Raw genomic sequence first — 22,702 nt, 5'->3', positions numbered from 1 at the left:
AGACTTCTCCCATTCCCGGAGCTACATTGGTTTTTACTGATGGCTCCTCTTCAGGAATTGCTGCTTTTAGTATTCAGGGGAGGATTTTTCAATCTCAGACAGATCTCTCGTCTGATCAACTGGTGGAGCTGGTTGCAGTCATAAAAGTCTTCGAGAATCTCGCAAGCCAAGCGTTTAATCTTTACACTGATAGTGCTTATGTTGCTACTTCTGTTCCGCTGCTTGAGACTGTCCCTTATATTAGGCCTTCTACCAATGCTTCTCCTCTTTTTGCCAAATTACAAGCTTTAATGCTAAGACGCTTAGAACCCTTTTTTATTAGACACATTCGAGCTCACTCTGGCCTTCTGGGACCCCTGAGTGAGGGAAATGACTTGGTAGACCAGGCCACCCAGCCTAAGTTAGCCCTTTTTATGACATCTGTTGAACAACCTGACCCCCTGATACAAGCCCAGGAAGCTCATCGCTTACACCATCTCAATGCCCAAACGCTTCATCAGATGTTTTCTATTACAAGGGAGCAGGCTAGACAAATAGTCCACCAATGCCAAAATTGCTTAATATTTTTGCCCGAGCCTCACCTAGGAGTCAACCCTCGAGGTCTGACACTGGGAGAGCTCTGGCAGATGGATGTTACACATTATTCCCCTTTTGGAAAATTAAAATACATTCATGTGTTTATAGATACCTTCAGTGGATTCATTTTTGCCTCTCTCCAATCGGGAGAAGCTACTAAACATGTTATAAGCCATATTCTTGCATGTTCTGCCTGCATGCCCTTACCTAAAATCATAAAGACAGACAATGGCCCTGGATATACCAGTAATAACTTTAAACAATTTTGTGCTCAATTAAAAATCAAACATATCACAGGGATCCCTTACAACCCACAGGGCCAAGGCATTGTAGAAAGAGCACATCAAACCCTTAAAAATATGCTTCAAAAATTACAACATTCTGGAGGAATTTTATACCCTCCAACAGGAAACTACAAAACCCTTTTAAATCATGCTTTATTTGTCTTAAATTTCCTTACTCTTGATAATAATGGCAAGACTGCAGCTGACAGATTCTGGCACTCTTCCACATCGGATACCTATGCTCAAGCAATGTGGAAAGACCCATTGACTTACAAGTGGTCTGGTCCAGACCCCGTATTAATTTGGGGAAAAGGACATGCATGCATATTTGACTCCAAGCAACAAAATGCCAGATGGCTCCCTGAAAGATTAATAAAGTTAATTAATCCCCCCAGGGAAACCCCTGAGGAAAAATCTAATTGTGTTTAATTACAGAAGGATGTTCGGCCTTGCCATTCTTTAGCTCCTGCTTGTAGTCCGGCTGGCGGTAAGTGCCCCCTCCCCTTATCAGATTTATAATTATACCTGGGTTATTGAAAATCAGGCCAGATATATTGTTAATTCTAGTTCTTCAGTCGGAACTCAGCCTCATTGGCCCGATTTAGAAGTGGACCTTTGTGCCCTTGCCCTTGGTGTACACCCTGATTGGGGTGTTGCCAAGATTCTTTGGCCTCGGCCCAGAGGTACAGCACCTGAGTCTCCGCATTTTCCTCCCAATCCTGGCTGTGCAAATGCTCTTGATAGAAGGATTCTTCAAAACTAGCATGGTATTTATGTCTGTCCAGGGGCCCATAGGGACCGATCTCTCAACTATAAATGCGGATGGGCAAATGATTATTTTTGTGCTTCATGGGGCTGTGAGACTACCGGAGATACCTACTGGAAGCCCACTTCCAGTTGGGATTATATTACTGTTAAACAAAAATACACCCCTCCAGAAAGGACTCTTACCTATGCTTGCCCTTCATTGGGCTGTGTTCCCTCCACCTATTCCGAACTCAATCCTCAGACATTGCCCTTATCATGTAAAATTAATGATCCTATTACTAAAGGATGGTGTAACCCCCTGCTAATTCAATTTACTTCCCAGGCCAAGCAACAAACTTGGACTGGTCGGGGGTTTGAATGGGGACTTAGGTCCTATAAAACACATATTGGGCTCACCTTCAAAATTAAGTTACTTAAAACCATTCCCCATAAAACTCCTGTTGCTGTTGGACCTAATCCCATCCTCCAACCAGCAAAACCTAAGCTCCCTGCTGTTTCCAGTTTTACTACCCCTAGTTCTACCCTGTCGCACCCTTCTGGAGCAACTCTTTTTTCAGCCTACTCTCCCAGAAGGATATATGAGTTCCGCAGATCTCATCATTTCTTTGGTTAATGCTTCTTTAGAGGCAATTCGTAACACCAGTAACCCTGCCTATGAGGAATGTTGGATCTGCTTTTCTTCCACTCCTCCGTTTTATGAAGGCATAGCAATAATGGGTGATCCTATCCCCGCCAATGACTCTAAGTCCCTGCTTTGGCATGCTTCCCCTGAGGGAGGCCTTACTCTTAGCTCAGTCTCAGGTTTTGGCCATTGCCTCCTGGGACCGAATATGATTCCCCCACGACCATTACAGATGATCTGCAACCAGACATCTATTATTAATCAAACATTTTTATTCACTAAGGCTCCCAATAATACTTATTTTGCTTGTTCTACTGGACTTACTTCCTTTATTACTAATAAGGATTTTTTTAGAAAAAAAGAGACTACTGTATTATTGTTGTTATTCTTCCCTGTTTTTTATTCATGATTCCGACAGCTTTCTGTCCTTTTATGATGGTGGTATTCCTATTCAAAAAAGAGAACCTATAATGGCCATTACTCTTACTGTGCTTTTGGGCTTAAGTGCCGTGGGGGCTGGAACCAGTATTGCTTCCATGGTCACTTCTCAACAACATTTTTCTCAGCTCCAAGCAACCATTGATAAAGATTTGAGTGAGCTCCGAGAAGGAGTACAAAATCTTAAAGACTCTGTGGCTTCCCTTTCTGAAGTAGTTCTTCAAAACTGGCGAAGCCTTGACTTAGTTTTTTTAAAAGAGGGAGGCCTTTGTGCCGCCTTTAAAGAAGAATGCTGTTTTTATTCTGACAAGACTGGATTGGTACAGAATAGCTTAGATAAGGTCAAAAAGAACCTGGAAGAACGTAAAAAGGATCGAGAACAACAGGAGTCTTGGTACCAAAATTGGTTTGCCACCTCTCCTTGGCTTTCCACTCTTCTTCCCAGTCTTTTGGGCCCCCTTATGGGTCTGTTTCTGCTCCTCTCCTTTGGCCCTTGGGCCTTTAATCGTCTCTCAAGTTTTATTAAAAGACAGGTGGATTCTGCAATCAAACCCATCCAAGTCCACTACCATCGCCTGGCTGGGAAAGAAGAATTTGCCATAGAGCTTCCACCTGATGCCCCAGCCTCCCGCCCCCTAGATTTTTCCTCCCTGCTCTCCCCTGCCCCGAGATGGAAGTTTTGGGGCCATCCTCGTAGCTAAATTTGGACTTTTACGACTCTCACAATTGGCTGACCAAAAATAAAATTTCTTCATTAGTTAACTAAGACAGATTTAACCGCTGTCTTCTAGTCATATTGGGTACACCCTCATAATTCTCTTCCTTACAAGTCTTTGGGGAGGATTAATGCGTTACATTTCCACAAAGTGCGTGGTCTGGTAAGTCAGAGACGGAATGAGTGGGTAAGTCTCGCCCCGCCTAAGACAGCACGACCTCGCCTAGAGGAGGCCGATCCCATAACGGGTAAGGGTCCAGCACCGCCCTTCCAACAGGCTCAGACCCCGTTTGTGCTCCTGTTTTTATAAGGACTCTTGCCTCTCCTTTCTGTTGATTCAATTCGTCTATGGCCTTTGCACTCTGAGGGCTTTGTCCCATTGCACCAAAAATGGCATAGACCTATCAACGAAAGTAATCATGTCCTTAAGTCTCTCTGGGGAACGCAACCTCCATGGCTTGTTTATGTGGGTTACCCAGGTAGGCTACAAAAATTGGCTGATCAAAATTATTCTTTACATGTTCATTGAGAGTCTTAAAAGTCCCCTCGCTTCTAAAAAGATAAAAAGGGAGGAGATGTCCAGAGCCGGCAAAGCCCCCAGACTCTGATTTGTAACATCCTGCCGGACAAACAACAGAGGTCTGTGAATCATACCTTTCAGTTAATAGCCCTGCCGGACAAACAACAGATGTCCCAAAACCATAGATGTTGTTTTTAGTGACTGTATAACCTTGTGAGCCTCCACTGTAACAATCACATGAATCAAGTGATTTCTTACAATAGTCTTAGTGATTTTCCACTGTTATTTCCTCCTCCTCAAAACCCCCCTCCCTGCCAGAACTGCCATATAAAAATAAAACTGCTGCACAATAAAGTCAGCACTTGAAAGGCATTCATCTACTTGTGCTCATTTCTCTCTCTCCCTCATCTCCTACAGGTACGACCCCCTTTGCCCCCACAAATAACTAGGTCCCGCGGGTTGGGACAGATTACATTCGTAGGGTTTCTCTCCAGTATGTGTTCTTTTATGCCTCTGGAGATTTCTGTGTTGTGAAAAGGCTTTCCCACACTGATTACATTTGTAGGGTTTCTCTCCACTATGTGTTCTTTTATGCAGTTGGAGACTACTAGGTTGGGAAAAGGCTTTACCACACTGTTAACATTCATAGGGTTTCTCATTAATATGTATTCTTTTCTTTCTGCAAAGATAATTCAGATATGTGTAAGCTTTACCATATTCGTTACCCTCATGAATCTTTTTTTCAAAGATTTATTTACTTAATATTTATACTGTGTTTTGCCTGCATGCTAGATGAGGACACCAGATCTTAGTATAGAGGGTTACAAGCCACCATGTGGTTGGCTGGAAAATGAACTCAGGACCTTTGGAATAACAGCCAGTGCTCATAACCTCTGATCTCTCCAGCCAGTGATGAATCTTTATGTCAGTGTAAATTATGTTTGCAATTTGGTTTAATCATAAACTGAAGTTACATCTTAACCTCTTATCACTTTCTTTACATTCATAGTTTACCCCTTGATTGTGGGTTTCTGTACCTTACAAGATACCTTTGATGGTAAGAAACTTCATTACATGGCTCACTGACAGCATCACTTTTCTATAAGTGGTTTTTCATATTTAAAAAGATCTAGAAGGAGTCAGCTTTAGCACAGGGACTGCATTCATAAATTTTCCTATAGTTGTAATCACACTGCATTCATAAAGGGAACCAAAATAAACACAACAATTTCCACAGGGCTAGTAATCGTAGGGATTTTTTGTAATGTGATTTCTTTGGCTATATTCCCATTGAGCATGAAAATCTAATTAAGTATATTAGTTTAATTTTTAACAGTCCTCTCTTTTGAGTAGACTTTCTGAAGGTGATAGGAGTTCATAATTCATTCGTTATTAATCATGAATGGATGAATGAACATATGAAAAAATATAAAATTATAGTGTTGTCACTATCATGCTTTCTATTGTACACATGTACAGGATAGTTTAGAATGCAATAGTCTATGATGATGTGCATCTGGAAAAACCCAACCAGAAAAAGTGGGCAATGCTGGATCCTTCCCAAAAGCATCTCTACATAGATGTAATGATGGAGATCTACAAGATCATCATTTCTATTTAGGAGATAATAAATACTCTTTAAGAATTCTCTGCAGAGTAGAGGGAATTTTATGAATTAAGGAGAAGATAGCAAGGGGAGGATAGGAGCTCCACAAGGAGAACGATTGAATCAATATATTTGGGCACAGGGGTCTTTTCTAAGACTAATACTCCAACCAAAGACAATTCATGAATATAACCTAGAACCCCTGCTCAGATGTAGCCCATGGCAGCTCAGTATCCAAGTGAAATTCCCTAGTAATAGGAACTGTCTCTGAACAACCTTTGCTCTTTGAACAACCCCTGCTGAGGATGCAACAGCCTTGGCAGGCCACAAAGGAGGACAATGTACCCTGTCCTGATGAAACCTGGGAAGCTTCGGTCAGACGGAAGTGGAGGAGGGACTCACATATCAGTGGACTTGACAAGGGGCTTGACAGGATATGAGAAAGGGAGGGAGAATTGGGAGGTAATGGGGTACAGCTGGGATACAATGTAAATAAACTGTAATTAATATTAAAATATAAATAAAAAAGGAAGAACAACAAATGAAACATTTCCACATACACACAATTTTGCTTTTTGTTCTTCAAAGACAGTATTCTTGACCCTCATAATTTCCATCTGATTAAGTTTCACAATTTTCCTTCAGGTATTTGAGTAACATAACCTATGTTATGGAATATTTGCTCAACAGTAGGTTTTGTACACAAAATTATCACCTATTTTATGAGTATGCTGTTTACAATATGAGTGGCGAGAGGCTCAACAGATAGGGATTTCTACAGAGTATCTGCAATGTAGATATGATTAATGATTTATCATTTATAGAGGAATTTTAATTTAGAACATGGCTGCTCTGTCAAAAGACCCCATCCAAATACCTTCTATGTCAATGTGATCTGGCTAGAATACAAACACACCTTTAATCCAGGAGACAGAGGCAAGCAGATCTGACTTCAATGCCTGCCTGGTATAGAGCAATGTCCAGTAAAGAAAAGCTTGGATTCAGGCATGGTGGTACATGCTTTTAATCCCAAACTATGGGTGTAAAAACAGCAGGTAGAAGGAAGCACCCATATTTGAAAGTGCTGTCTAATACAGTGGCAAAGGGGACAAATTCAGAGAAATATTTGACAGAATAGGATACATGTATCTCTCATGCATATCTCATTTGAAGAGAGAGAAAAATGACGCTCCTTAATGTGGCAGTACATGGAGAGAGGAGAGAGTTTTACTGGGATATTAATAGAAAGACAGGTTGGAGAGAGAGAACTAAGGTGAATATCAAATGAAGCAGAGAATAAAAAAGAGCTGAAGATCAGAAAAGACTGATGGAGTTAAGTTTGAGACTAAACAATGCAATTTAGAATTCAGGACAAAAGTCAGATTAAGCAGTAATTCTCAAGACAGAAAATCTTCTAGGCCAAAGAAAGAGTGTATGGAACCTAGAAGCTGCCCTGCTCAGGCCTAGGGTAGCAGACAGAGGGGCAGTAATTTTCAGAGATCATAATTTCTAGATTGAGTAAATGTCATTTGTACAGTAATATCTATTTAGCAAGGGTTTCACTGTCTTCTTTTGCATTGAAATGCCTGGCAAACATAAATAATATAATATACCTTACGGTGAGGAACATGGGTTATGGAGAATTTAATGTTCCTTACTACTCTTAAAATGGTGTTTGTTTTTCCACAGTTGCTTTTCTTTAAAATTTCTGGGACACATTAAATTTTTTTTCACAGCGCTGGGGAGCTGGCTCAGAGGTTAAGAGCACTGGCTGTTCCTACAGAGGTCCTGAGTTCAATTCCCTGAAACCACATGGTGGCTCACAAGCATCTACAATGAAATCCCATGCCCTCTTCTGGTGGGCAGGCACATGTGCAGGCAGAATAATATATAAATAATGAATAAATAAATCATCTTTAAACATTTCTTCATAGGCATATTTATATAAGCTTCCGTGATTAATTACCTTCCATATCTAGTAGATAGTCGATAATGTTCTTCAGTATTATGCTCTTCCCAATTGTAGCCTGAAATATGGACCAGAAAGTGAATGAGAGGGGATTAAAAATTAGACAAAATTTAAGTTTCTATATTCAGTGAACCTTAGAAACATGCCTGAATTTTTCTTTCTCATCCCAAGTGAACTTATATTAGAACATCAATAAGAAAAGTCAACAGTAACAACAGTTGTCCCCTTTACATGAATAGAGAAAGAAAATTCACTGTCTTACCTATAGCTGTAAGGTGCTTGCAGGTCTCTATCATCACATCTTTGTAGAGACACTTCTGGGAAGGATTCAGCAAGGCCCATTCTTCCCGAGTGAAGTTCACATTCACATCAGCATAGGTAATTGAATTCTAAATGATCCCATAAATGAGGATAGCAGAAAGCACAATGGTGACAACAGTGTAAATGCATTCTTCATTGACAATATATTCATATAATTTTGGTGATTCCCTGACATTTCCTGAACCAGAAGTTTCGATATACTCATCAAGTCATTTTAGAAGGAAACTAAATGAGGAGGTTCACCTCATTTCTGCAACCTTTAAATGGAATGCAGTATTTCAAGAGAAATGAAAAGTAACAGACATAAAAGAAAGCAAGACAAGCAAGTAGATGAAAAGTACAGAACACAGATCTGCATGCACAATTACTAACTACAAAATTTAGAAGCAAGCACGATGAACTGGTTCAAGACTTTAATTCAGGCACTCAAGAGGCAGAGGTATGTGTATCTTATTGAGTCAGAGGCCAGCGTAGCCTCTGAAACAAGTTTCATGACATCCAGAGGTACATTTAAGACCTGAGTCCACCACAATCATTCAAATAAGAAAGATAAGCAAGATACAAAGAACTCCATGGTATTTCTGAAGTTCCTACAAAGAATTATATATTCACAACATTTCTGTATCTATCTTCCAGAAACCTGAAGTGTCCCAGCTTAAACTGTAATGTTAATGAAAGTTAACTAAAAGGGAATGCATGTTCAAACAGGTACAAATGGACAGATGAAAAAATTAGTACTGGAATTGTTGGTCATAAATGATCAACATAAGGCAGTTGCGGGGCTCAGCAATGAAAAGCTCTTGTTGGTCTTGCCAATAACTGGGCTCAATTGCCAGTGCTTACATGGAGGCTCACAACTCCCCATTACTTTAAATTCTGAAGTTCTGAGGCCAGTCAGCTGCTGACTATTGTGAGGACCAGGTACACAAGAGTTGCATAGTCACACATACAGCAAAAAAATATTAGTAATATTCAATCACTTAAAAAAAAAGAAGCAGGTAGAACCTGACTTGCCTGAAATCCAATGACTCAGAAGACTCACGCAGTAGTAATGTTATGAATACAAAACATCCTGAGAAACAGAATATACTCTCTACCAAATATCAAAATTCAAGTGTGGATATGGATGAAGATCAGCATAGTAGCATATGCTTGACATGTACAAAAACCTACATACCACACTCATCAGCAAACATATGAAAACAAAAACTGCTAGGCATATTGGGCCACAATGAATCCCAGTCCTCTGGAGCCAGAGTGAGGTGGATCTCTAAGTTTGAGGCCTGGCTGGATTGCATACCTACATCCAGGACAGTCAAATCTACACATAAGCCTTGGTCTTGAAAAACAACAAAATTAAAAATGTAAAACCTCAGGATACCAAAATAGCTTAGCAATGAATAGCAATTTCTTTGACTCCTTCTTGTGATTTAGAGATAGATTGGATAATGATGAAGCCCACATGAGCATGAGAAGGAAACAGACTGATCGGTTTCAATCACAACACAGTAGACAGAAACAAAAGGAAATGGTTTGTGATCACAGACACTCAAATCCAATCCCCAGTAAGGAATATGGACAGATTCCTCCTACAAAACCTTTTATACCTTCCTCCAAAGAATCACACATAGAAGAAATAAATGTTCAATGATATTCTCCTACTTGTTTCTGTGAACATTTTCCACTCTCTGTTACTGAAGACCCAGTTCTTACGGTTGCCCCTAGCACTCCAAAAGAACAGCAATGGCAACTTCCCTTTTCCTGTGTCCAAGTCTCCTGTGGATTACACACTCCCACTTTCTGTTCTGCGTCCGGGATCCCAACTGAAAGTACTCAACTCAACTCTAGGCCATGTTTGCATGGAGACTAAGGTGGTATACTGGGCATCTTCCCCACTATATTTCTTACAGCATGCCCAATTCTCAGGATCTTCACTAGTGTTTCAACTGAACAATATGGCACCATCCACTCCATACCATCCCAGCAACCTTAACACCATGAACAAACTAGCCAAGCAGGCCATTAAATAAACAACATTCCGCCAACAAACTTTCTGAAACTTGAGAGCACTAACAGAACCCCAAGAACAAAACTCCCACACATCAAATCAGCACTTATACCTATCATCACACCAAATGATGCTTAGATCCCAGCTTAGAAACAGATTCAAGAACAGTCAGGCAATATATCACCACCTGAGCTCAGCTATAATACCATAGCAGGAACTACAGCTATCTGAAAATTACAAAACTTTCTACAGAAACACAAAGGATATACCTTCTCTTCATTTCATGAAACTTCCTCTAACATTGACCACATACTCAGACACAATGTAAGTCTTAACAGAAAATTGAAATAATTCAATGAAAATAAATACAAATCATATTCAAACTCATGGAATGTAATGAGGAATGAAAGTGATGCAAAGAGGAAATATCATAGCACAAATTGCCTACATAAAGATATTGGGGAGATCTCATACTATCAACATAATGGCACACCTGAAAAGTCTACAACAAAAATATGTAAGCACACAAAAGGAGTAGACATCAAGGAAGAATCACTTTGAGGGCAGAAATCAATAAAATAGAAACAGAAGTTAAAGAATCAATGAGACAAAGGGTTGATTCACAAGAAAGACAAACCCTTATCTAAACTAAGTATAAGACAGAGAGGAAATATCCAAAGTAAGAAAATTAGAAATTTTATTAAGAGTTTATTGTGACAATGCAGCCACTTCTGATGAAAATTGATAGACTAAGATAAGAAAGGAGAGGAGGACCTCCCTTATCAGTGGACTTGGGGAGGGGCATGCATGCAGAAAGGGGGGAGGGGAGGAGGGAGGGACTTATGGGGTGATATAAAATGAATGAAGTGTAATTAATAAAACTTAAATAAAAAATAAAATCAGTAAAAAATAAAAATAAAAATGAATAAATAAAATTTCACTCATGTTATGTGAATGTGTTTTTCTTTTAACCCCAGGTGTGGACCTTGAGGCTGATTCAGTTTGATTATGATTAAATCACAGCTGTTAGTTATGATTATCTCATGCTCTAGCAAGCATGAGGTTTTTTCCACTTGCACATAATTTAATTTTGGGTTTTCTGGAGAGGGTACACATGCCAGAACCATGAGAAGGCCTGGGTTCTTTGAAGAAGAAAGAAGCTGCTGCTCTATGTGATGTTGTTCACCCACACTGCTACTGTGTTTGTCATTGCTAGTTTATTGGACTGCTGGATAGCCTGTGAATAACAGGTATTGCCCCAAAGAACCTGGCCACCCTAATCCACAGGAAGCATCTTGAAGGGACCTAGATCTCCTTTCCCTCTACTCTTCTTTCTCTTTTACATAGTGGGGGTGTTGGAAGGAATAAGGGTTGTAAGGGAGGTATAGATTTAAGAACGCAAATAAAGGGCTGCAGAGATGGCTCAGAGGTGAAAAGTACTGGCTCCTCTTCCAAAGACCCAAAATAAAATATATTAAACAAATAGTGCCATTTGCTGTTTGCTGTTTGAGTATAATTCCGGACTCCAGATGTATGAGACTGGCATTGTTCAAAAGAAGCCAATGACCCTACACAACATTAAGAATCTGAAGAGGTCAGAGTTCCTTGTCTGTACTAACCTGCTTTCTCTCCTAACTAGGGGTGGTGGATAGAAAGGAGGTAGAGGCATTTAAGAACCCTAAATTAATTAGGTTTTTGAAAAAATGAAGCCTATAGTTTTGCTCTCAGCAATATGAAATGTGTATCCTTGAGGAAAATGCTCAGGTCATTTTTTTTATGTTATCTTTCACTAGCTTGGACTGTGGCATTAGAGAGGTTCCTTCTCATTTCATTCCAAAACGATACCTTTGCTTCTCAAAAAGAAAAGAAAACTGAACTCTATCCATGTCCCTTACCCTTCAAAGGCTTCCATTACAATGCCTCGCCCTTCAGGGCGCTGTGCCCATTCTCTTTCCTTTGAAATACACACCCCTGCATGTCTCCATTCCCAAAGCCAACACCCACTATTGTCATAGAGAAGAGTACTACAGACTCCAGAGATGAAATTCTGGAACTATCTCCATACCTTACCTCAAGATAAATTACAGAGAAACAGTAATAAAAATGGCATGGTACTAGCATAAAAATAGGCTGTTTGATCAATGGAATCAAATCAAAGACCCAGAAATAAACCCACACAGCTGTGCACAATTGCTTTTTGACAGAGGAGTCAAAACCATACAATGGTAAAAGACAGCATTTTCAACAAATAGTGCTGCTCCAAATACATGTCCACATGTAAAAAATGCAAATAGTTCCATATTTTTTTCTCACCCTGCACAAAACTCAAGTCCAAGTGGATCATAGACTTCAACAAAAACCCAGGCTCCTTAAATCTGCTAGAGGAGAACCTGGGTAACAACAGCCTTAAACTCATTGGTCCACGAGACAAATTCCTTAACAGAACACCAACAGCACAGACTGTAAGATCTACAATTATTAAATGGAACATCTTGAATCTGAAAATATTTTGTAAAGCAATGAACACTATCAATAATATAAGATGGTCATCTGCAGATTGAGAAAAGATCTTTACCACCCTACAGCTGACAAATTACAACACATTGTACAGAAACACAATAGAATATACCTTCTCATCATATCATGAAACTTCCTCTACAATTGGCCACGTACTCAGACACAATCTAAGTCTTAATAGAAAAATGAAATAACATCCTGTATCCTATCAGTCACGATCGTATAAAGGAAGATATAAATAGCATCGTAAAAAGCACAAAGCTTACAAACTCATGGAAAGTGAATCATCTACTGAATGAAAAATGAGTTAAAACAGAAATCAAAACTTTTAAAGACTATAAAATTCAATGAAAATAAATACACACCATATGAAAACTCATGGAATACAATGAGGAATGAAAATGGTGTTAAGAAGAAACTTCACAGCACAAAGTGCCTACATAAAGATATTGGAGAGATTTCATGCTATCAACTTAACAACACACCTGAATAATCTAAAACAAACACATGTAAGCACACACAAAAGGAGTAGACATGAAGAAAGCATCAACTTGAGGGCAGAAATCAAAGAAATATAAAGAGAAGGTATAGAATCAATGAAACATAGGGTTGGTTCTTTGAGAAAATCACAAGATGGACAAACTCTTATCAAAACTAATGAAGAGAGAGAGAGAGAGAGAGAGAGAATACCCAAGTTAATAAAATCAGAAATTGTATTAAGAATTTTTGTTTCTTTAAAATCCCACTCATGTCATGTGAATATGTCTTTCTGTTTTTCTTTTAACCCAATATGGGGAGTATGATGCTGATTGTCTTGTGCTCTAACAAGCATTTTGTTTTGCCCCCTGCACATAGTTTAATGTTGAGTCCTCTGGAGAAGGTACACATGCCAAAGTCATAAGAGGGCCTGGGGTCTTTGAAGAAGGAAGAAGCTGCTCTTCCTGATGCTGTTCACCCACACTGCTACTGAGAATTCCTGCAGCAGACCAGACAAAATATCAAACAGTAACAACAATTAAAGCTAAAATGAGATATCAGTTTCAAAGAAAGGAGTAGTAAATGGGAGGTGAATGAAGAAAATAAAAATTAAATGACATGACTCTTCCTAGGTATGGTGGGGAGAAAGTTTATTATAGATAGAAAGGCACACCCACAGGCAGGAAGATCTGGGGAAGCCCAAGGTGAACACAACCCTGAGCCATGGGAGGACAGGGAGGAAAAGAGAGGGGCACGCAAAACCCAGAGCCAATGACAGTAAATAACAGCTAAAACGGAGCAGGTAACCAAAATGGGTAGACTACAGAAAAAAGAGCAGCCCCAGCTCTGGGCTAGAGGGCAGTGTATGCCAGCCATGTCCTGTGAACAGGTAGGGATCAGGGATGCTGGGCAAACCTGGTAGCTAATTCTGCTCTGAACTGTTAAATAGGCACCTCAGGCATTTGTCCCAGGATTTCAGTCTTAACAGTGCCCAGGGCCACATGAAGTAGGGCTCACCATCCATCCCACTTCTAACACGTAGGACTCAGATAGCTCAGCATTCCTAAGGCCAGGACAAAAGACCTCACAAGCAGCTGATGGCTGCGGGTTCTCACCTAGCCTGGGAATGACAAACCACACCAGCTCCTTCTGTTCTGCCTCCTGCTCCACCACGTTGGGGGCGGCAGCCACACACTCACCATATCGCCGCTTTGGAAGTCGCCTGAAATCCCCTCACTGGACCCAGCAGCTAAGCTCAGACCACAGCATGCCAAACATTCCACACACCTCAGCTACTGATCTGAACCTGCAACATGGCGCCCGGAAGAACCCTCCCCTTCCTCTGATTCCTGGATTCGTCTGCAAGTCCTGATTGGCCAGTGAGTCTTGAGCGACATGAGCACCTCCCCTAGGATTGCAGTGTACTGAAGAGACAAAGCATAGTGCTTCTTGCCCTAGGAGAAATGAATGCATGTTTGCTAATTAAAAGAGCAATGAGGACCTGGCTTAGGGAAGAAGCTGACTCTGGAGAAGCCTATGCTCCGGGCAGACACCTTGGATCCATGACTTGAACTTTGGGTTCATATGTGGAGAATCAGGGCCACACCTTTTCCAGATCTGCAGAGATTTGTGTTTTGACAGACTTGTGCCTGATGTCAAATAGCCTCATTTTCAATCTTACAGCACTCAGTAGACACTTCCCCTCCTCCTCCTCCTGGAATCAAGGTGAATAGCTTGAACAGCCCATTATTCAAATTCAGTGGAGTGAACAACCCCCCACAAGAGGAAGGCTATCACGAATATTAACAATTTGGAAAGATTTTAGGAAACAAAATGAGATTGTTGTTCTGTGACTTCACACTGGGGTCCTCTAAACTGTAGGTACTTTTCAACTGGTAGGTATCAGACAACCCTGGGAGAAAATCAGGAAACAGATGATACACAATTTGGACCAGGCATGTCTTCCTCTGTGGGATTCTGGAATTAAAAAAAAAAAGAAACACACTGTGTTATCACAAATGTGGTGTAGATGAACACAACAGAATGACTCTCTATATTGATGAAGAAAGTGGATCTATAAAAATTGCCTGTACCTGTGGACAAATGGAATGTTGAAGAATCCAGTAGTTGCTCATACCATGTGGCTGAATGTCTCACCTGGTGTTCAGTAGATACCAGAATTCCAAAGAAGTAGGCTATACTTCCAGTTACAAAAAATATGAACTTTCTAACCAGAGTTCCTGCAAACAAAAAATAGACAGAGGTATCATCTTCACTGGCCTTTTCATGTGTAGGTTGCCATCAGAAATATGTCTTAAAATAAAGAAGGATCTTATAACCTTAAAAGATGCAGATTAATCTCCTAGTGGTGGTGGTACAGGCTTTTAATATCAGAAATCCAAAGACAGAGTCAGGCAGATCTGTGTGACTTAGAGGCCCACCAGGTATACAGAGGGAGTTCCAGGACATGCTTGGCTACACAGAGAAACCCTGTCTCAAAAAATAAAAATAAAAATGAATAAAAACAAAATCAAGTTCAATAAATAGCACTTGAGAAAATGGAAAAAAATTGTCATGGCTCAGAAATACTAGGGACTTAAAATAATAAGAATTCAGAGCTATGATGCATTAAAGATGTCAAATTTAAAGAGAAAAACCAACAGCTGCACCTTCAAAATGAGTAAAGTTATAGAATGCACAGCTATACTGTGACCTTGACAAAGTTCAGACCATTTCCTGGTAGACCAAATGTGATTAATAAGATACTCATCAACCTTGACCCTATGTGCAATGTCAGCTGATGAGATCTATAACCTAACACACACAGCTCTAGCCAGTGACCTGTGTCTCAAAATTTGAATAGACTGAACAAGGTCAACCAGATTACCATATATATTTTCAGGAGAGAGCCCTTATTGTAAATTCAATATCCATTGACTCAACCTAACATTCACAAACTGCACAACCCCTAATCTTATCTCTCTTCATTATATGATATAAATTAAGACATGCTGTGATATTACAAAATCAATCACACTGCCATAATTGACTCCATTTTCTTAATGGGATTCCCAGCAGCTGATTGCCTGCCTGTGTCTTGTGCAGTTTACACAATGAACTATGCCTCCAACACTGGTCTGAAGACAGAAACCATGAACCATGTACAAATCCTGTGCTTAGGTGGACATCTATGATATGATGTGTTAATATCTAAACATGAAATGAATTTCAAATATTTCCATTTTTGTAAAAATAGTGATCTTTAGTCGAGCAGCTAAAGAAATTATATTATACTCATAATTCCTTCCTTTGGATCCCTCCAGATACTACATACAACAACTATTCATGGATTTGTTGTCTCTTTTATTCTTTTGTTGTTTATAAATATATATGTATTCATAAATATGTACAAAATAGCACATTAAACATTTGCATATATTATGCAAAAAAGGTTATTTAACTGAAAATGATACATTGGAACAAACTCTAAGTAAAACAAGAGGGAAAATAAAAAGGGAGCAAAGATTCAAAATTAGTATCAATAAGGTACATATCATAAATTCTATCTCAAAAGATGGTGTGGCTTTGCAAACATTTCTAATAGATTGTAGCTAAAATGTGTGAAAATAGATCACACACTTAGTAGCTGTATAACTCTGTAATAGTTTGTATGGACTGCTGTCCGTTAACCCTAATCCATCCTGGAACTACCACTGATGCCTGAAAGTAAGGGTTTGACAGCAGTTTAATTATGCCTTATAAATTATCCTTGAACTGAGAAAACAAAAGTATGGAAATACCATGTCAATACATTAAACAATATCAAACCTATGAAAAGATTTTTCTCAAACCCAGAAATTTTCACTAATCTGTGGTACTTTTATTGTAATAAGCCTCATCATGGCTTAAAATCTCTTATAATTTGATAGAAATAGTGATCTTTAGTCGAGCAGCTAAAGAAATTGTTTATCAGTTTTCAGTGCTGTTATGTTTTGAATCTTTCTTTTCCTCCGTGTCCTGCTTTTTGCTCCTTGTTAGTTTCAAAGTTGGCCTCATAAGTGGCAGAGCTGCTGACAATGTCTTCACTGACAGTCCAGAAGAACTTCGGACCAGGAAAAAGAAGGACTGCTGTCAGAGAAACAGAAATTGAAACTCAGCATTTCTCAGAGATTTGTTCAGCAGATCTCTGTTTGGTAGAAAAGTCACCCCTTCCTTTGTCAACCCAAAGGGTCATGTGGTGCTGATGAGACCAAAGAGACTACAGCAGACCAAATTTGCCAAGCTAACTCCAAAGTAGTCCTGGGATGGACTCTTCTTCCCCTGCAAACTCTCCTTATAAAACTGACATGGATTTTACAGCCATGTACAGTTCTCTGCCATGTAAAAACATTCAACAGATTGTTTACCCAAGGGAAGTTTTCTTTGGACACACAAAGTGGTCTAGTTCAGTGATTTCATTTTACAGTTCCTGTACTTTACATCCTTGGTAATAAGTTTTTCAGGTACTTGCATGGAAACTTGGAACCTGCCCTGGAAATCCTGGCCCAGGACTAACAGGTTCATGACCTGCTCTAGACCTTTTGAGAGCTTTAGAAGGACCTGAGAATTTTTCTGTCTGTCTGTCTGTTTGTTTGTTGGGGTTTGACCTTTTATTTTTGCTGTTTTGTGTTTGGTGTTTTGGTGATTCAGGTGAAGGCCAACCCCCAAGTCAGCCTATGAAAAATGCATGCTGCTATTCTACCTCATAGGCCCTAAAGAAGGCCTAGTCAACTCTCCCATAGTTACATAAACCACTCCTTAGCATGTGATGTAAACTGGTGAGAAATGTGGTTAGATTGTGGCTATCTCTTGGCCCAGGACAGATCTCATCATAGGAAATTCCAAGCATCTGGTCCCTTCATCTGTTCTTCATTATGCAAGTTCCCATCAGCCCTAAGTTGTCAGTCTTAACAGGTAGGGTCAGTGGCCTGGTATGCCAGGTCTAGTATCATTTGCAGAACAACTTGGGGCATAGATCACTGACATACTCGCAATAATAACCATCGCCAGAGAGAATTCCTGACTCTTCACAGATGGACCCAAAGGCCAAATCATACCTTCAAGGTCCCTGCCCTTAACATAGGCTTCACCCAGGTCAACTTCCTCCCTATTCCAGACAGCAGTGCACCACAATGCCATGCACAGCCTCAGTCTATGGAAGACCTGATTCTTGATGCCTGGCTCTACTTTCAGCCTGCACTGTTATCAAATTACTTTAATTGGTAAATTCTTGTTTTCCTATTGTCATCTTCAGTACTTTTGACTACCGATTATGTTCTATAGCCCTTCCGCTTGAGGCAGCATCTGTCTGGAATCAATATCAGGAATTTCAGTAGCTAGCCTGTGAAGGCTTTTCCAAGTCCTCCAGTACTCTTAGTAATTAGCAAACATGCATTCATGCCTCCTTCAAAGTCATTGTTTTCTGGAAACTTTTCCAAATATAGTACCCACATAGGTGAGAATTTTCATCTCTGAGCCCGTGTTAATGTTCTGTGTCTTCTTTCTTCCTCAACTCTTCTTACACCTTCGAAGAAGACAACACAAGCCAAACAGTATACTCAGTTTGAAGCCCATATACCTGACTACATCTTTTCAACATTCTTCCAATCTACAAAGCTCCTTTTCTTCTTGTGGTGGCAATCTCTACAATTCTTGGGTCAACTAAAGAGATTCAGCTGTGCTGCAGGAAGTGAGAATTTATAACAGCATTCACCAGTTCCATCAACAAATATTGGAATGTTGAATTCCAAAACTGAGATAAATTTGAGGAACTTTCTTACTCTAAATCAGTGCATAACTGGATCAGAGATAATGATGTTCAGATATAGCACAATAATGAAGTGAGTCTATAAGGCCAATTCCTGGTTTTTGAGAGAAATTTACATTGCAATGCTAACAGAATCTTTTGGTTCCTTTGGAAAATTGTTCAGTAAACTGAGACTAGAGGGTGTACCTTAGGACAAGCTGACTCATTCTGTACTCATAGGATCCACCCACGTATGCTGGGATAACCTTCTCCAGGTCTTTCACTCTCTCCTTATTCTTGGAAACGCCAATGGAGCTGCCAGTGACAGCACCCTGTACTCCCTCTCTGACTGTTCTCACCTTGTCATTCCTGTACCCTGCCTCCCTGGGAAGCATAAGGATATGCTAAGAGATATTTATATGTCTCCCTTAGGATGAATTAGTGAACAGTAGGCTGCATGAAAGTCAGATTTCCCTGGGAATCACATGCTGGGAACAACTGAATCATCCAGAGAAGAATGATTCTTCTGAGGAAGCATTTGCACCTCATCTGAATGAATACCTTGCTGGAGACAGAAGAGCTAAGCATGGGGTCCTGCTTCAGGGATGGGTAGAATTTTCTTATACTGCATGGTTAGATTACTGAGTTGTGCACACATTTCTTTTCTTCTTTCTAAATATGTTATTACACCCAGGATCAAATAGTTAGCTTCTAAAGAGCAGGTCAATCAGATTATGTCAGAGGCAGTCCCTCTTCACATTAGTATGTAACCCAATTGGACTCTGAACTGCCTTGGGCTACATCTGTGCAGGGGTTCTGGGTTATCTCTTGGTTGGAGTATGAGTCTCTGGGAAGTTCCCTGTGTTCAAATTTTCTGGTTCTGTTGCTCTCCTTGTGGAGACCCTGTCCTCTCCAGCTCTTAATATTTCCCAGTTCTTACATAAAATTCCCTTCACTCTGCCCAACAGTTGCCCATATTTAGTCACCTCCCCCTGGGGGGGAGCAGCCTTACTAGGCCATAGTAGAGGACAATGCAGCCACGTTTGATGTGAACTGATAGACTAAGATCAGAAAGGAGAGGAGAACCTCCCCTATCAGTGGACTTGGGGAGTGGCATGCATGCAGAGGGAGGAGGGAGGGTGGGGTTGGGAGGGGAGGAGGGAGGGGCTTATGGGGTATGCAGAATGAATAAAGTGTAATTGATGAAAAATTAAAAAAATGCTCTAAAAAACAACAAAAAAGAAGAAATAGTTAGCTTCTATCTTCACTGTTATACTTTAGTCACAATGAATAAGTATCTTTTTTCTGACTTTTAGCATTCTTTTTTTTCTCTTCTGTTCTCATCTTCTATTATGTTGATGATGTCTCTTATCAGAAATCGCTGGCTGGCTGAGAACTCAGTATATGAGTTTTCTAGAACATCAGAGACATTTGCCCTCTTGCTTGCAGATGATCTGTATTGTAGTTGGGCACATCACAGCCAGCAAATTGGGCTCTTTTAATTCAGTTATTGAGGATGAGTGCATGAGCCTGGCTGCTTAGGTACCCATGACACAAGTTCTGGTCCTAACTTCAGTAACAGAAGAAGGCTCCCATCAAATAAAGCCCTCATCCCTTAAACTCCACTGCCTTGCAACTATGAACAATATTGTTATTATTTATCATTAAGTCTATCATAACTCATCTCTGGAGTATGGGAGTGTCTGCCCTTAATCTAGAGATGGTGAAATGCAGGCTCACAGAGATAAGTGGCTTTGAAATACAATTATGTGTAACTGTTCATCATACTTATCCCATCATTCTAATAAATCACTAAATGAAGTTAAAGCCACTTCAGCCAGGCATGATGACACAGACCTGGAACCTTGATGCTTAGGAAGCAGAGGCAGGAATTCTGGATTTCACTAAAATTTAAGTTGAGATTGGTCAAGGGGGTGTTTTACAAGGCCCATGGAACCAAGGGAGGCTGTTATTATCTCAGGCCAATATCAACAGTCTTCCCCAAAGCTCTGTGCCTTCAAGTGTTATGGCACCAGAAAGTTTTAACACTGAGACTCGGGACCATTTTTTCTCCCCTCAGCAGTGTCCTCTTATTCCTGGCAGCCTGAGACACCAGTTTAGTAGCCTGGAATATTTGAGACCTACAACCCTTGTATTTTGAGCCCAGCATATTTGTACACAGTAGAGGATGTCTCTTGATATGTGCATGGGGGTGGCAAGGACAGAGATCTGTGGGATGGCAGCACATTGGTTAGGGTGGATTTTCACCTGGCTCTTCTCCACACACATCTCAGAGGCACAGATATAAGCCAAACAAATGCCCTGTAAATTAAATGAAAGAGAAACAGGAAAACCAGGGACTGGGCTAAGAATATCATTATGAAGGACATATTGCTGCACACTGCTAATCTTTGCACTTGCCAGGCAAAGACAGCTGGATCTCTGTATCACAGGACCACAGGAGGGGCATGAAGGTCTAAGGGAACACAGGAGCCCTAGCTCACATAGTGATGATCAGGCCATGCCTGTCTGTGATTGAGGCTGAGGCTTAGATCCATGTCCTTAGTGTGGCTGAAAGGCTGCTGGAGTGAATTCCTTGGCTCAGCACTACATGGTCAGACTTCTCTTCTCTGTGTTCTGGGGCCACTCAGGTCTTCCCCCTGTCTCTTCCAACCTCCTTCAGCTGTCTTCATTTCTCCTTGGTCTCCCCTGTCCACTGCACTTCATGTCACACCTCAAGTCAAGTAAGCTGACAGATTAAAAGTAGAACAAGGGAACAGTGAAAGTGTGATGGATTAGTAGAGGCCTCCTGGTTTTCAGTCTGGGGCTACAACCCAGACTGTTGTCAACCATGTTAGGATCCTCTTCTCTCAGCCTCTGGACTACCAGAATTTTATAACCTTAGCTGCCATACTTGGACAGAGGAGCTTTGTTATTGAGAAAATCAAATATCTTTTCAACTGGTAAGTGGATACAGAACAGGGAAAGATCAAAATATCTGCCAGTTATAACAGAACTGAAAGCAACTCATTTCACATAGCCAATAATTCATAAAACAATTTCCTAAATGCCGGCATGGTGGATCACGGCTGTAATGTCAGCACTCAGAGAGGCAGTGGTATAAAGATCTTGGTAAGTGTGAGTCCAACCTGGTCTACAGTGGGAGTCTAGGACAGCCAAGGCCACACAGAGAAACCCTGTCTTGAAAAACAATACAAAAAAACCCAAAACAATCAAACAAACAAACAAACAAACAAAACACCAAATAACACCCTAAGCCAGGTATTGGTGTTTTGATTTTTTTTAATTCCACCACTCAGGAGGCAGAGTCAGGTAGATATTTGTGAAATCAGGATCAGTATAGCCTACAATGTAAGTGTCAGGAAAACTATGGCTATACAGAAAAACCCTGTCTCAATCACAAATTAATTAAGCAATTCATTAATAATAAGTAGATAAAGAAATTAGCATCCTAGGTTTGGAATTATGCGAATATCTTTGATAAACTGGCGGTCTTTATTTACTCAGATCCTGAAATCCATCCTTTTCATGATTTCCTTCTTGGTTTCTTCTAAGATGGTGTAACTTTCACTGACTATGGCATTGAGGAGGAGATTCACCTTACAAAGATGGAAGGTATTCTGTTTGCAGCATACAGGTTAGAACTCACATTTGCTCCACAGGGGCTGTACTAGATAGACTCTGCTGCCCAAGTGGCTGCACTTACAGACATGATCCACTGTTCCTGGTTGCAAATTTAGTTTTGCCTTGGTAAAACTTCTTGCAGGCACCATTTAGTGTGGCTGTTGTATTTTCTATTATAAGCTAAATATTAATATTATTCTGTTATAGGTTCACTTTAGTCATTGCAAATGCATAATTATAAAGATCTCTAAGGCTTGATGAAGCAAACTTCTTTTTTATTAGTAGTTCAAGATTTCACAGAATTATTACAAATGAGATTTTGGAAATGTTTCATGAACAGGAAAAATAACATGCATAGTTGCTGTCTGGCTATTGGTCCTGTAGTTGGAATATGAACAGGTTCATAACAGAAGTATTGATACTTTTTTTCTGAGAAAAGACAGGGCTCCCT

General features: G+C 40.2%; 1 protein-coding gene across 1 annotated transcript in view; it reads right to left on the bottom strand.

The window, feature by feature from the left end:
• Positions 1 to 22,702, bottom strand: part of LOC110541544 (zinc finger protein 120-like) — a 34,067-nt gene that overhangs the window by 5,700 nt on the left and 5,665 nt on the right. The window contains 3 exon segments of the mRNA XM_060376058.1: positions 3,627 to 3,804; positions 4,397 to 4,602; positions 7,761 to 7,887. Of these exon segments, the coding sequence (XP_060232041.1) occupies positions 3,627 to 3,804; positions 4,397 to 4,602; positions 7,761 to 7,887 (511 nt within the window).

This window comes from Meriones unguiculatus (assembly GCF_030254825.1).
Source record: "Meriones unguiculatus strain TT.TT164.6M chromosome 13 unlocalized genomic scaffold, Bangor_MerUng_6.1 Chr13_unordered_Scaffold_28, whole genome shotgun sequence".
Lineage (NCBI taxonomy): Eukaryota > Metazoa > Chordata > Mammalia > Rodentia > Muridae > Meriones > Meriones unguiculatus.
Note: the sequence above shows the minus strand (reverse complement) of the source record. Positions and strands in the feature narration are given on the sequence as shown.